The 16,309-nt window shown below is 37.1% G+C and overlaps 1 protein-coding gene across 2 annotated transcripts in view; it reads right to left on the reverse strand.

Moving 5' to 3' along the window:
- Window positions 1-11,332: 11,332 nt before the first annotated feature.
- LOC106083305 (Krueppel-like factor luna) overlaps window positions 11,333-16,309 on the reverse strand; it is a 432,045-nt gene continuing 427,068 nt past the window's right edge. For both annotated transcript variants that reach the window (XM_059368425.1, XM_059368426.1), the window contains exon 6: window positions 11,333-11,731. In XM_059368425.1, the coding sequence (XP_059224408.1) occupies window positions 11,559-11,731 (173 nt within the window). In that variant the 3' untranslated portion in view covers window positions 11,333-11,558. The remainder of the gene's footprint in view (window positions 11,732-16,309) is intronic.

The raw sequence follows: 16,309 nt of genomic DNA on the forward strand, positions 1-16,309 counted from the left end.
TAACTACGAGTACAAACGAATAAAATCGTAAAAAATGTAACTAAATTTAATGCAAATAAATACGATACCAAAAAAAAAAAACATTACCTTACATACGAATACATTTATGCTACGTATAGTAATATGATCTAAAATGTACAAAGAACTCACACGATTGTGTGAAATGAACCAATCAAATTAAAGTTAATCTAAAAAAAATAAATATCTGCTGAAATGAGTAATGGTGGTACATTTGTTGCAATGGAATCTTGCGAAAATACATTTAATGATTCTCCATACAAGTCCGATAAATAATTTTAGCTTTGCTTTTTTTTGAATCTTTTTAAGTCTATCTTAAATCCTATAATGTTATTGATTTCGTTTAAGGCCTCCTTGAGCAATATACCTAAAAAGAAATAACTTTAAAAGTAGACATCCAATTGGCTTCAACAGCTTGTTACACCAGCAGTGGTGCGAAGAATTTTTTCTTTTATTTTTGAAAGTGTTTTAAACTTTTGTTCTTGTGTTTCTTAAACCTCTAAATTTGTATTAAACATCGATTGATCTACAGGCAATATTTGAATTAATCCTTTATTGGCATCTAACCTTTGCCATTGTATACGAGTAGAAAGAGGTTAACTCCGGAAAGTTTAATACGATGTTGACGAATGACAATTTTCAAACGGGCTTGAGTCTATTTGTACACCCTACTTCTGTGGAACAGAGTATAGTTGAACATGTTACCAAAGACCAATAGAATTTTCTCTCATTTTCAAGATTTTTGTCTGTTTTAATTTAATTGAATTTAATGATCTTTGTCCTAAATTTAATAAAAATCCCACCAAACACGACCAAAAACTACCAAATGCTATAAATGTCTTTATATCCACCACCGAAGAGTTGGTGGAGGATATTTTACATTCCATTTGGACATTCCATTTGGAGAATATAAAATTGTAAATTTTCAACGCTACAAAGTCGACCGTCGTTATTAATATAGAATCTAGACATGTCCGTCTGTCTGTGTGTCGAAATCACTGTATAGCCTTAACTTCAAAGGTGAGCTATTGCTTGATATAGCATCCTTTATCTTAAGTTCATAAAGTCGTATTTTTGCCCCTTTTTCAATGATCAACCGCACCGAATAATAGCGAATAAAGCGATCTTCCGATTTAAATGTTTGAGCGCAGAAATGCGCTTTTACTACCCATATTCGCCATTACAGGGAGTTGCATGGACCCCTCAACATCTGAGCATGGGTCAGATCTGATCATATTTGTATGCAGCTGCCACAATGCCCTGATTAACGATGGAATGCATTGAACTCTCAAAAACCGCATTTCTTAGCCAGCATTTATGAAGTTTGGAAGAGATACCTTAACATTATAGTCAATATCAGAACTTACGGCATTTTGACTGAAATATTAAGCAGTAAGACCCCTTGTAACAGTATTTGGCCCCTTGACATCCATGGTTTTGTTCTGCACTCTTAACGAATACACAGAAATGAATTTTGATTTATCATCAGTGATTTTTTCAGTATGTAACTTGGTATGTTGGAAAAAACCAACCAAGCATTGAGGTCAGCCTACCAACCTACCAATGCAATGAAAATCTACCAATTTTGGTAGGAACCTACCACAAAGGGCAGCACTGATCAGAATGATATAATCCTAATATTCAAGGATTCTGGAGTTCAAATAGGTCGACAAAGGGCAAGCCTCCAGAAAAGTCAACACTAATGAGTTCTACCGACGAAATTAAGTCTCTGAAGGACAATAATACATGGGCGATTGTTCCGAAACAAGACAACAAGAATGTTATTGGTTGTAAATGCACATTCGAACCATAGCGTGATGCAAACGGTATAGGTCAGCGATATAAAGCACGGTTAGTTGCACGTGGGTTTGTTCAACAAGTTCGGACAAGACTATGACGTGGCTTGACAGTCCATTTTGCGTATTTTGCTGTCAGTTGCTGGTGTTGATGTGAAATCTGCTTTCCTCAATGGTGAACTTGGAAATCTGTGTGAAGTGAGCAAATCGGATTTGAGAAAAAGGCTGATGGATTTGTTTGCAAGCTACGAAAAATATTGTACGATTTAAATCAGGTCCAGCTGCGAAGGTTTTAAACAAAGCTCTTCAGATCAATGCTTCTATACAAAACACATCACCGAAAAGGGACATGTGTACATCTCGCTTTTTGTTGATGATATTTTGGTAGTAAGCGATTCAACTGTATGCATAAATCAAGTAGAATGTTTGCTGAAACTAAATTTCGACATCACCAATCTTGGAAACGTTTTTCACTACCATGGTTTATAGCTCATAAAAGACAAAGAATTTTAATTTTTGCATTCGGTAGAAGTCATTTATTGAGAATTTACTTACAAAATTTGAAATGCGGAATTGCAAAAGTTCAAAATACCCACTTGACCCTGGTTACGGCAACAGGGCATCTAATAGGTCGATTATGGATTGCAACCAAGCTTCACTTGAGTTGCCATCGGGCAAATTTAATATAAAAATTTCAAGTTCTGTATTGAATTGCATAATTTTTTACCAATTTATTTGGTAGCTGTATAGTCAAAACACTGTTATTGAATGAAACTGACTTGAAATGAAAAAATTTGGCAGAGCCCGGCCGGGATTCGAAGCTGGACACACGGAGCAATAGCGAGAGCTATTGCTCCTATAACGGCGATCTCAAGAATTTTGCGAATTCAATCTTAATTAATGTTTCGGTTATTGGAAATCGCAAAAATGTTCCGGTTCCAATTCGGGCAGTCTAGCCTCTGCGAATTGAAAATAAATGCAGTGATTTCATAATAATTATGAAATCTTTTTTAAAAGTGCACATCTAAGGAGCAAAATCACATCCTAATAATCCATTTTTATGATTTTTTTACAAACAATTTTTTATATATTTAACAACAATCCAAATTTACCGCTGTTAGTATATTTGCGAATTCGTTACAAAACACATGGAAATAAACAGCTGATAAAATTTTTCTACAAAATATTGAAAAAACACCAGTAAAAGTATATCGGATTAAGAAGACAGTTTGGCATTATTCTATTTATATTTGTGTCTTTGCAAGAGGTTTTCTGTTGAATTCAGCAAATTTTGGTCTGTGGCTGAGTTCTTGCTACATAAAACACACGAGGTTAACGTAACATTGGTGGAAGTTCTGAATCCTGACTATGGTCCGGCTTCTGCAGATAAATCTCCATCATTGTAAGGCCGCTTCGGCGGCACTAAAGGTCCTCCTGTTGGCAGGGGGAGTTGATGTGGTTCTTACCCAGGAACAATGGGTGCGTGGAGGAATGGTTCGTGGATAGTGGAATGGTACGTGGCGAGAAGAATTCCGAGATTTAAACTACTCAAGAGTATGGGAAATAGGAGACACAGAGCCTGTATTCTTGCAAAGAGTAGTCTAAATGTTTTTCTTCTTTCCTCGCTAAGCACAGAAGATTTAGTACTAGCCAGCCTTGCTATTAATAAGTCTAATTATTGGCTGGCTTCCCAACATTTGGCACACGATTTAGAGATGCCGCCTTCAAACCTTAAGTTGCTGGTTGAAGCCGCTTTTGCAGGGAAGAAGAGCCTCATTGTAGGAAGATATGCTAATGCACATCACCATATATGGGGAAGTTCGGATGTCAACGAAATGGGTGAGCTGCTTATCGAATATATATAATCTGGCGAATTGTAATAAACCTTTATTACCAGGAGAAGTCTGTAGGTACTAGATATTATATTTGTAATGCAAATTTGCCCATGAACATTCCATTAGGGACTGGGGCAAACTTCTCACAAATCAATGAGTGCTGTCCGATTCAATTGTGAGCTCAATGATAAGGAATCTGCTTGTTATAGCCGAGTCCGAGCGGCGTGCCGCAGAGCGACACCTATTTGGGGAGATGTTGTTACATGGCAAAGAACCTCACAAATGTCGCCAGTATTAGGAAGGGATGACAACCGCAGAAAAGTTTCTGATGATCCTGCCAGAATTCGAACCCAGGCGTTCAGCATCATAGGCGGACGTGCTAACCTTTGCGCTACGGTGGCCTCCTTTGTATCGGAAGATATAATCGCAGGAATATATCAAGAATGTATCGAAATATAAAATCGGAACAATATGCGACTGGGAAATGTTGGATGACCATCATCGTTATATTATTGTTTCAGCCTTGGAGAAAATACTGCAGAAGTGGTCTCTCGGCTTAACAGAAGAAAGTCGGATTGAGATAAATTTCGCCACGAATTCCGCACGTCTTTCCCTTCTAGACTAGAAAAGGAAGTGGAAACTGTGGAGGATATAGACATAATGGTCAAGCGGATCACGGACATGCTGTCCTAGTGCCAAGCCAAGGGGCAAACAATGACCGCCATGGCGGACCCCAGAGCTGGTTGGTCTCACAATTGGGACATCTGTAAGGCTGAGCTAAGAAAATATAAGGGCAAGCTGAGAAAGGCTCAGAACAAATTCTGGCTGGAATTCTGTAGCTCCGTGGATGATACATCTAAGACCTCTAGGCTAAGGAAGATTCTCTCCTCCAGACCTATTACGGTGGGGAATATTCAGAAATCAGAGAATGTTTGGACAATGTCTAGTGAGGAAACACATGAACTACTCGTTTATTCACATTTCCTGGGAAATTTTCCAACGGATAACGTGGCGCCAGAAGAGGTTTTCAGTGATATGCATTCGTCGGAGGTCATTAGGGAAATTGTGTCTGAGCCGAAAATCCTTTGGGCGATAAGAAGTTTCGGCTCCTTTAAGTCGTCAGGGCCTGGTGATGTTCCTTGGCTTAGGGAGATAAAATTTGCTTGTATCAGGTATTATATATGTCTGTGAGATGGAGGGACATGAAGGTAATTTTCATTCCGAAAGCAGGAAAACCACACGAAGGCCAGAAATTTTCGTCCTATTAGTCTGTCATCCTTTATGCTGAAGACTCTTGAGAAGTGGATAGAAACATACCTTGGGACAAAGATCCATAGAGATAGCCTGTAGCGCCAGCAGCATGCATAAAGTTAAGGCAAATCCACTGAAATAGCCCTTCACGACCTAGTCGGCTACATAAAGGGTTTTCTCACTGTGAAGAAAGATACGATGGTATTCTTGGCATTGAAGGTGCTTTCAATAATATAAAACCGACGTCATTTACGAAGGAGTTGGAGTTTCTAGCTATCAATCTTCCGCATGCAAGTTTATTAATAACTTACTTACTAAAAGATGCATTACGGCGGGCTTGGGATCAGTGGATCTAACAAGATGGGTCAACAAAGGAACATCTCCTTGGAAGGAGAGACAGTTTCCCACATTCAATTGAAATTGAAATCTGCGGGTATGCCTCTAGCTACATGTAAGCTAAGTTTTCAGGACCAGGCCAGACCAAGCCAACGAATGATAGATGGTCACAAAGACGGGAAGCGAGCATTCCAAAACTATGTGGCCTAATCTAGACTTCTACCGCTATTACCGCCAGTGACAGCCAACTGGCAAGAACAGACGTCTCAGTCATTGTGTCCGTCATGGCAGGTCACTGACAGACTTAAGGTTCCCAGGAACGACTTCTGCAGAAGCTGTGAGGACATCGAAGAAGAAGAGATTATAGAACACCTTCTGTTGTTAGGCTTTTTAAAGCGATCTGGATGGTTCAACGGTAGGAACTATAAGGCATCTTCCTTCTTCTGTTTCTGTGATATCACAATGGACAAAAACAACTAAGTGAGTCTGATGGCAGACTGACACTTAAACCTATCCTAACTGAATTGCGTCTGTCAGAATAAGAAACGGTGGAGATATATATAGATAATGTACACTGAAGAAAAAATATGACCCAAAAATGAAGAAAGAAGGAAAGAAGTTGTTGTGCAAAATTATCATGTGTGGGCGAGAGGTTTAATTTCACAATAGGGCAAAAGTAAAGTACCAAAGACGAAGGATCACCTTATTTGCGATATATTCGAGACGTATCATAGATAGGGGGATCGAGGTTCTGGTTGTAATAACCTAATTCTCGCATCCGCTATCGAGCGAATTTTCGTTTGTTCTATGCACGGTATCTCTTTATATCAAGTTATAGTCCGATTTGGACCATAAATGAATGCTGAACATTGTAGAAGTCATTGTGTAATATTTCAGTTCATTCGGATAAGAAATGCGCTTTTAAGGGGCTCAAGAAGCAAAATCGGGAGATCGTATGTTGATGGTCATGATAGAAGCCGTTGTAGAAAATTTCTTCCAATGCGGATAGGAATTGCGCCCTCTAGAGGCTCAAGAAGTCAAGGCCCAAGATCGGTTTATATGGCAGCTATATTAAAATATGGACCGATTTGACATATTTACAATCCCAACCGACCTACACTAATATAAAGTATTTGTGCAAAATTTCAAGCGGCTAGATTTACTCTTTCGAAAGTAAGCGTGCTGTCGACAGACAGACGGACGGACTTGAAATAGCATTACGATCAGGAATATATATAATTTATGGGGTCTATGACGCATATTTCAAGGTGTTATAAACAGAATGACGAAATTATTATGCCCCCATCCTATGGTGGAGGGTATAAAAAATGCGAAACTCGATCGTAATAAGTCGATTACGGATGCTAGAATAAGGCCTCAGGTATTTAAATGTGAGGTCAAGTATCTAGCGGGAATGCCCCAACCAAAACGCTAGGAAACGAGCATATAAACCGGTCGGCACAATATGCAGTAAATTACGAATATAAACGCACTAAACGCACAAAAACCTTTTCTGTATCATGAATATAGACCGATTAGTACAAAATAGGACTTAAATTAAGGTTTTAAGTAGTAAAGTACAAATATTCTTATATTTTTATACAATAAAATTACGATTTTTTTTATCAAAAACGGCTGAACCTGTTTTGATGAAATTATTAGAGTTTGGGCTTCCTATGACAATAGTGCATGGGGCGGACCCTCCCCCTATCGCAGTTTTCAAAAACGCCATATGGAAATGGGTACATGGGTTTAAGCGAAATGTTGTTAGCATTTGAATGATAACCCACAAAAAACGAAACTAGCATATAACTGTTGAGTAAAATAACCTGGAGGAGCCTCCCACTCACAATACACCCCAAAATTGGCATGAAATATGATTGAGCACAAATTTGACATACAATAAAGGCCTGCAAGGTCATAGTTTTCTCTTTTATTGCCATTTGCATTGCTGCGACAAGCGAACAACAACACAATATTCCATGAAGACTGAACAAAAATGAGATGTCATAGGTTGGAATGCCGAAACAACCACCATGTCATAAATTAATATCTCAGCAAGCATTAAAGATAGTTGTTTCAGAAAATAGGCATTATAAAACCTTTATCCCAATTTGTAATTATGGATATTTATGGTACTTCAAATAGCTCCAAACGATGGGAGTAAATTCATTTTATCATTCTGTTCCACTTTCCATTTCCAGCCCCACAAAGTTTAAATAATCTTGATAGTCGTAAAAATCTAAGACGATCTAGCAATGTCCGTCCGTCTGTCTGTCTGTTGAAATCACGCTACAGTCTTTTAAAATAGGGAAGTTTAGCTGAAACTTTGTACAGATTCTTTTCTTGTCCATAAGCAGGTTAAGTCCTAAGACGGGCTGTATCGGACTTTATCATGATATATCCCCATATAGACCGATCTGACGATTTAAGGTCTTAGGCCCATAAAAGCCACATTTACGATCAGATTTTGCTGAAATTTGGGACAGTGAGTTGTGTTAGGCCACTCGACATCCTTCTTCAATTTGGCCCAGATCGGTTCCGATTTGGATATAGTTGCCATATATAGACAAATCTTTCGAATTTAGATCTTGGCCCCATAAGTGGCGCATTTATTATCCGATTTCGCTGAAATTTGTCACAGTATATTATTGTATATTACATTTTTCGACATCCGAGACCTGTATAGTTCAGATCGGTCTATTTCAGGATATAGCTGCCAAAAAGACAAATATTGAACCAAAATTTAACAATGACTTGTGTTAATGAGACCGCTTAATGTAGGGACCATATTTGGACATAGCTGCTATGGTTGCATAAATAATGCATTTTTCACCAAATCATGAGGAAAGGTGGCTTACATATATACCCGAGTTGGTGGGTTTCCAAACTTCGCCCCGGCCGAACTTAACGCCTTTTTACTTCTTTATACCCTCCACCATAGGATGGGGGTATACTAATTTCGTCATTCTGTTTGTAACTACTCGAAATATCCGTCTGAGACTGCATAAAGTATATATATTCTTGATCGTCGTGACATTTTATGTCGGTCTAGCCATGTCCGTCCGCCGTCCGTCCGCCTGTCTGTCGAAAGCACGCTAACTTTCGAAGGAGTATAGCTAGCCACTTGAAATTTTGCACAAATACTTCTTAGAAGTGTAGTTCGGTTGGGATTGTAAATGGGCCATATCGGTCCATGTTTTAATATAGCTGCCATATAAACCGATATTGGGTCTTGATTTTTTGAGCCTCTAGAGTCCGCAATTCTTATCCCATTGGAATGAAATTTTGCACGACGTGTTTCGCTATGACTTTCAACAACTATGCCAAGTATGGTTTAAATCGGTTCATAACCTGATATAGCTGTCATATAAACCGATCTGGGGACTTAACTTCTTGAGCTTCTAGAGGGCGCAATTCTTATTCGATTTGGCTGAAATTTTGTACGACGGATGCTCTTATGACCATCAACATACGTGTTTATTATGGTCTGAATCGGTCTATAGCCTGCTACAGCTTCCATATTAATCGATCTCTCTATTTTACTTCTTGAGCCCCCAAAGAATGCAATTCTTATTCGAATTGGCTGACATTTTACACAGGTCTCCAACATATAATTGAATTAATTTTTGATATATGTACTCCATATTTCTCACTTGCGTGCAACAGTTTCTTTGTAGAGCTAACTCGAGTATGAAATATGGGGGGTTTACTGATGGGGGTATACTAACTTCGTCGTAACTTATGCAAATTTCGAAGAAATAAAGCTAAGTGCTTGAAGTTTTGCACAAATACTTCCTATTAGTGTTGGTCGGTGGGGATTGCAAATGGGCAATATCAGTTCCTGTTTTGATATAGCTGCCATATATGCCGATCTTGGATCTTGATTTAATGAGCCTCTAGACAGCACCATATTATCCGATGTGGCTGAAATTTTCTAGTATGGACTAAATCGGTCCATAACCTGATATAGCTCTCGTATAAACTAATCTCTCGATTTTATTTCCCGAATCCCTATAGGGCTCAATTCTCATCCGATTTGGCTGAAATTTTGCAGAATGACTTCTCCATTATAGAAACCAAGTAGGGTCCGAATCGGTCCATAACCCGATATAGCTTCAATAGCATGTCAATTTTTATCCTTTATCCTATGTTTGCTTTTAAAGGGAAATACGATCCATGGTGAAGGGTATACAAGATTCGGCCCGGATGAACTCAGCATGGTTTTACTTGTTTTATCTACCTGGGATGATGTCACCTATATGTCTGTGTTATTGCACGCCATGCCACGCTAGGGACCCTGTACATGTGAGCATTGTGAGTGTAGTTGTGGTGAAGTTCATCTGTTTTTTTTTTTTTCAATTTTTACATTTGCATCTGAAATGAACTTATAACCCTGAATGTCTTAATTATCTGAATAAAAGAGTTTAACCATATTTTAAAAAATAACCTTTTTTCAAAAAGCTATTTCAGAATGCTGCGAAGCGCTTGTTAAACAAAAACAAGTAAAAGCGTGCTAAGTTCGGCAGGGCCGAATCTTATATACCCTCCACCATGGATCGTATTTGTCGAGTTCTTTCCCGGTATCTGTTTTTAGACAAACAAAGGATAAAAGAGAGGATTGTGCTAATTGAATTGAATGTTGGAGACCACAGTAGAATTTCCATTTGCAAAATTTCAGCCAAGCCGAATAAGAATTTTGCCTTTTAAGGGCTCAAGAAGTAAAATAGTTAGATCTGTTTATATGGAAGCTGTACCAGGCTAAAGATTCAGACCATATTTGAAACATATGTTGGGGGTCGTAGGAGGAGCCGTTGTATAAAATTTCAGCCAAATCGCAAAATAATTACGCCCTCTTGAGGCTCAAGAAGTCAAGATCCCAGCTCGGTTTATATGGCAGCTATATATATTTGAACTATATTTGGCACAATTGTTGGAAGTCATATCAAAACATCTCATGTAATTTCAGCCAAATTGGATAGGAATTGCGCCCTCAAGTGGGTCAAGAAGTGAAGATACAAGATCGGTTTATATGGCAACTACATCAGGTTATGAACCGATTTAAACCATAGTTGGCACAGTTGTTGGAAGTCATAACGAAATACGTCAAGCAAGTTAAATCGGATAGAAATTGCGTCCTCTAGTGGCTCAAGAAGTCAAGATCCCAGATCTGTTTATATAGCAGCTATATCAAAACATGGACCGATATGGCCCATTTACAATCCCAACCAACCTACACAAATAAGAAGTATTTGTGCAAAATTTCAAGCGGCTGGCTTAACTCCTTTGAAAGTTAACGCTTTTTCGACAGATAGACGGACGGACGGACATGGCTAAATCGACTTAAAATGTCACGACCCACAAGAATATATATACTTTATGGGGTCTTAGTCGAATATTTTGAGGAGTTACAAACAGAATGACGAATTTAGTATACCTCCATCCTATTGTGGAGTGTAAAAAACTAAAGGCAAACTGTCAAGGGGGCAGGCCCTAAAAATAACAAATATTTCTCAAGGACTATTGTACGATAACAAAACATTTGTAGATATTTTACTACCGGTTTTTAAAGGTCCCATTTTGAGAAAATAATGTGGACTTGAACAATTTTTTTTCACTTAATTTCTCCGAAATTCTGCTTTTTCGCTTCCATTTTAGAGCGAGTCGATATTTTGATACTTGTTTGAAATTAAATTTCATCCAAATCGCTGCCCGCTTAAAAACCAATTCCAAATTTGGATGATATCTTGCATGACGAGTACTCCAAATTAAGTTTTAGTGGGTTAAATTTTGATTAAATATTTTCAAAAACATAAAATAATTGTTAAGTGTTGAACCATATGGTAGGTACTATTTAAAAAAGGTACTAATTAAACTATGTTCTGACATAACGATTACCAGCCATGATATATTGTATACGTCCCTTATATCAAAAAACGCTGTTCGAATTAAGTTTAAGATCAATGATGTTAACTGGTCCTTAACCAATAGTTGTCCATGTAATTGGTATTGTATTGGACACCTGTTAAGCTTAGGACAATTATGAGGTTCAAAGGAGTCCCAGTTGGGTCCTAAATTTAATTTTGATTTCTAAAGTGTTTCAAAAAACGCGACATTTGCATACTGCTTATGCATAACAAGCTGTGATTAAATTATTTGCTTACAGCTACGAGTATTTAAATATTTATCTTAAGTTACGAACTAACATCTTTAAATAGATAAAATATACAATTAGAATTTGCTAACTGCTTTTGTGTTTTTTTTATGAACATGAATTGGGCTAAGGAGATTTGAGTTGATTTTTGGGCCTGGACACTTAGCATCAATGACGACGCATATGTAGTGATAGGTGGTCGGATCGACTGAACGATCGGGTGCATAGTTGACATCTGAAAGGCTTGACACCAGTGTGCTTGCGATAATGGCGGGTTAATTCGTCAGAACGTGCAAAACGCCAGACACATCCTTCCCAAGTGCAGACATACGGCTTCTCACCTAAAAAGAAAAACCAAACAAATTAATTTAAATATGGTTGATAAAAATTTGTCTGTTTTATTGGTGATTGCTAGATGGAAAGAAATCAGAGATACTTCATTGCGAAAATCCTCAATTTGAATTTTCAATTTACAAAAATTTTCCCTTTTTATACCCACCACCATAGGATGGGGGTACACTTATCTAGACATTCCATTTATAACACCTCAAAACATTCGTCTAAGACACAATAAAGTATATATATTCATGAACGTCGAGACGATCTAGCCATGTCCGCCGTCCGTCTGTCAAAATCACGATAGAGGTCGAACACGTAGAGCTAGCCGATTGAAATGCTACACAAATACTTGTTATTGATGAAGGTCGTTGGGAATCCTGTTAGTATATGCAATTAAATACTTGTGGTATTGATACTTTGTTTTTACATTTTAATTTAATCATGTATGCTTTGTTCTTGAATGTATATTAGAAGCATAATTTTCTTTTTCTTGTCAGTCGTACAAAACTTTTTCTTCAATAAAAACCTTTTCTTGTATTACCCTAAACATTTTAATTTATTGAAAGTTATCTGGTTATGGGCCCAGATATGGCGGAAGAGATGTTCGCACTGCATTTGTTCGAGGGTCGGAATTACGATAATTGGAAGTTTAGATTGGAAACGGTTTTGAACGAACACAATCTGTTGGAACTAATACAGAAAGATGTCACGGAACTTATTTCGCAAGAAACTGTCGAGGCTAAGAAATTGGAATGGAAGAAGAAGGACGCGAAGGCGAAATCTTTGATGAAAAGAAGAATTGGGGATTCACATTTGGAATATGTAAAGGACAGCAAAAGTTCTTTTGAAATCTTGCAATCATTGTCAAATGTGTTTGCCAAGAAAAGCATTTCAAATCAATTGTTTCTCAGGAAAAAGCTGTTGACCATGAAATGTGAAAGCAATGAAAATTTGAACTCGTTTTTCCTCAAGTTTGATAGTGTTGTTCGACAACTGAAATCGTCGGGAGCTACGTTGGAAAAGTTGGATACCATTTGTTTGCTACTTCTTACTTTGCCGGAATCCTACAATAACGTGATAACAGCAATTGAAACATTGAACCCAGATACTCTTGAAATGGACTTTGTCAAAAATCGTTTACTTGAAGAGGAAAGAAAACGTATGTGTTCTAGCAATGAAGATCCAGTGGAAAGTGTTGCTATGAAAGTTTCATTTAAATTCAAATGCCATTATTGTGGCAAAATTGGACACAAAAAGAAAAACTGTTTCAAATTTAAACGAGATCAATCTGAGAAATCTGGAAACGTGGCCAATTCCGATTTGTGCTTTATTGCTGACGAAGAATGCTATACAAGTCAAGTGAACAGCAATATGAAATGGATAGTTGATTCCGGAGCCAGCGATCACATGGCCAATGATGAGCGATTTTTCTTCGAGTTGCACAAGCTAGATAATCCAGTAATTATTGGTGTTGCAAAAGATGGTGTAAGTATTGTAGCCGAAAAATGTGGAACAATTGTTGGATACGTCAAAGTGAATGGGAAGTTTTCAAGGTGTTCAATAAAAAACGTTTTACTTTGCAAGGATCTGAAATGCAACTTATTTTCTATACGACGCATTGAAGAAGCAGGGATGAAAGCCGTATTTGAAAACAAAAGAGTGAAAATTTTTAAAGGGCATACTTTGATGTTGGAGGGTGATAGACAAAATAAGACATATGAATTTCAACTGAACTATGAAAATGCAAATGCCAATTTAAGTAACCATCAGCAAGTCGCAGATTTATGGCATCAACGACTATGCCATTTAAATGAGCAAGATATGAAAAAGTTTAAAGCAATGGTATATGGGATGGACGATATTAAGGATCAAAAACCTTTTTGCGAATCATGTGTTTTCGGAAAGCAACACAGATTGCCGTTTAAAGGTAAGAAAGACAAGGAATATTCTCTTAGACCTTTGCAGCTGATTCATAGCGATGTATGTGGACCCTTAACACCAAATTCCTGGGATGGAAAGAAGTACATATATTGTAACATTCATAGATGACTATTCGCACTTTACTTGTGTTTATATAATGGCTAATAAATCAGAAGTTTTAACACATTTTAAAAACTACAAGGTAATGGCTGAAAATTTGCATGGCACTAAAATTTCAAAATTGAAGTGTGATAACGGCGGTGAATATTCATCGAATGCATTTAAGGATTCTTGTAGAAATTCTGGAATTACAATACAATATACTCATGCTTACACACCAGAACAGAATGGAAAATCTGAAAGGATGAACAGAACTCTAATTGAAAAAGCAAGATCTATGATATCAAAAAGTGGTGTTCCAAAATATTTGTGGTCTGAAGCAATTTACTGTGCTAATTATGTCACAAACAGAAGTCCAACCAGCTCTCTTTCATCCAACAAAACTCCTGCTGAAGTCTGGTCCGGAAATAAGCCTAACTTGTCAAACTTGAGAGTGTTTGGCTGTGCTGCATATTCCCATATTCCAAAAGCTCAACGAACGAAACTGGATATGAAATCGAGGAAACTACTTATGATTGGTTATAGTGGAAATGGCTATCGTTTATGGGATACAGCTGGAAGGAAGCTAGTTCTGTCAAGAGATGTTTTATTTAATGAGACCGAGTTTAATAATCCGCTGCCTGTAAGAAAGGATGTATCTATAGTACTAGAGAAGTCGTATAAGGAAAATGAAAATAGCCTGGAACAAAGTACTGGGACTGAAGAAGAAAACAGTGAGGATGAAATATTCGAAGAAACAGTTAATTTCCCGGAAGAACCAAATATGTTGGAAAATGGCGATATAGATCCAGTTGTGCTTAATGAAAGCACAGAACCAACTGTAGAACTGCGTAGAAGTACAAGAACAATAAATCCCCCTAGACGATTTCATTATATGGCTTTGGCTTTAAGTGCAGAACAATTTGTATCGGAAGTTCCTACTAGATATGAAGATGTTGAAAACTGTATTGATGCTGATGAGTGGTATGCTGCAATTAATTCAGAATTAAATTCTTTGAGCAAGAACAACACATGGGAATCAGGTCAACGTCCAAACGCAAAAAGTGTCGTAAGTTCGAAATGGGTATTTCGGCGAAAGTTGGATGAAAACGGGAATCCAGGTGAATACAAAGCACGAGTTGTTGCTAGAAGATTTACTCAGTGTCAAGGTTTTGACTACAATGAGACCTATTCTCCTGTGGCTAGAATTAGTATTTTCCGTATTTTGTTAGCAGTCGCGAATAAAATGAAATATATCATACATCAAATGGATGTCAAGACCGCGTTTTTGAATGGATATCTATGAGAGGAAATATACATGGATCCACCGAAAGGTCTTGAATGTAAATCAAATGTTGTGTGTAAACTTAACCGTTCCCTGTATGGATTAAAGCAATCACCTAGAATGTGGAATGAAAGATTTAATTCCTTTATATTATCATTGAATTTTACAAGATCGAAAAATGACTATTGCTTGTATATCCGCACAGACAATGGCAATGTAATATATTTACTGCTTTATGTAGACGATCTTCTTATTGTTGGCAACAATATGAAAGCAATTCAAGATTTAAAATTACAGCTCAAATCGGAATTTGAAATGAAGGACATGGGGGACATTGACGTCTATTTGGGAATTAAAGTAAATAGAAATATTGAAGAATCCACAATTGAAATGACTCAAAAAGGTTTCATAGTAAATCTATTAAAGAAGCTTGGAATGGAAAACTGTAAAAATGCAGATACTCCAATGGAGCCTAAGTTGTCCTTACCTAATGATATCAATGAGAAAACTCAACTCACTAAAGAACCTTACAAAGAATTGATTGGCTGTTTAATGTATTTGATGCTTACTTCGCGGCCTGATATAAGTGTCAGTGTAAACTATTTAAGCCGTTTTCAAAATTGAGCTACAGATTGTCACTGGAGTCATCTGAAAAGAATTCTTCGGTATCTAAAGAAGACCAAAGATATGAAGCTTTTATTTGATGGAAAATCTGATGAGACATTATTTGCATATTGCGACGCAGATTGGGGAAATGATACCAACGATAGAAAATCTTTGAGTGGTTATTTAGTACAATTATTTGGATCTACGGTTTCATGGTCTTCTAAGAAACAACCAACGGTTTCACTTTCTTCGACCGAGGCAGAATACATAGCACTTTGTATTACAGCTAGTGAAATTATGTATCTACTGAAATTATTGCAGGATTTGAACATAAATATTGATTTGCCTATAACTATTTACGAAGATAATATGTCTTGCATAAAGATCGCGGAAGAGCCTAAAGAACATCAACGAATGAAACATATTGATATCAAATATCATTTTCTCCGAGATCTGGTTCAAGATAAGATAATCAACATTGTTTACAAATCAAGTAAGGAACAAGTCGCAGATTTCTTTACCAAGTCTTTGACAAAAATTCCTTTTGAAAAATTTAGAAATAGTATTGGATTTATTTTATTGGATGGGGGTGTTAGTATATGCAATTAAATACTTGTGGTATTGATACTTTGTTTTTACATTTTAATTTAATCATGTATGCTTTGTTCTT

This window comes from Stomoxys calcitrans, chromosome 5 (genome assembly GCF_963082655.1).
Source record: "Stomoxys calcitrans chromosome 5, idStoCalc2.1, whole genome shotgun sequence".
In the NCBI taxonomy this organism is placed as follows: domain Eukaryota; kingdom Metazoa; phylum Arthropoda; class Insecta; order Diptera; family Muscidae; genus Stomoxys; species Stomoxys calcitrans.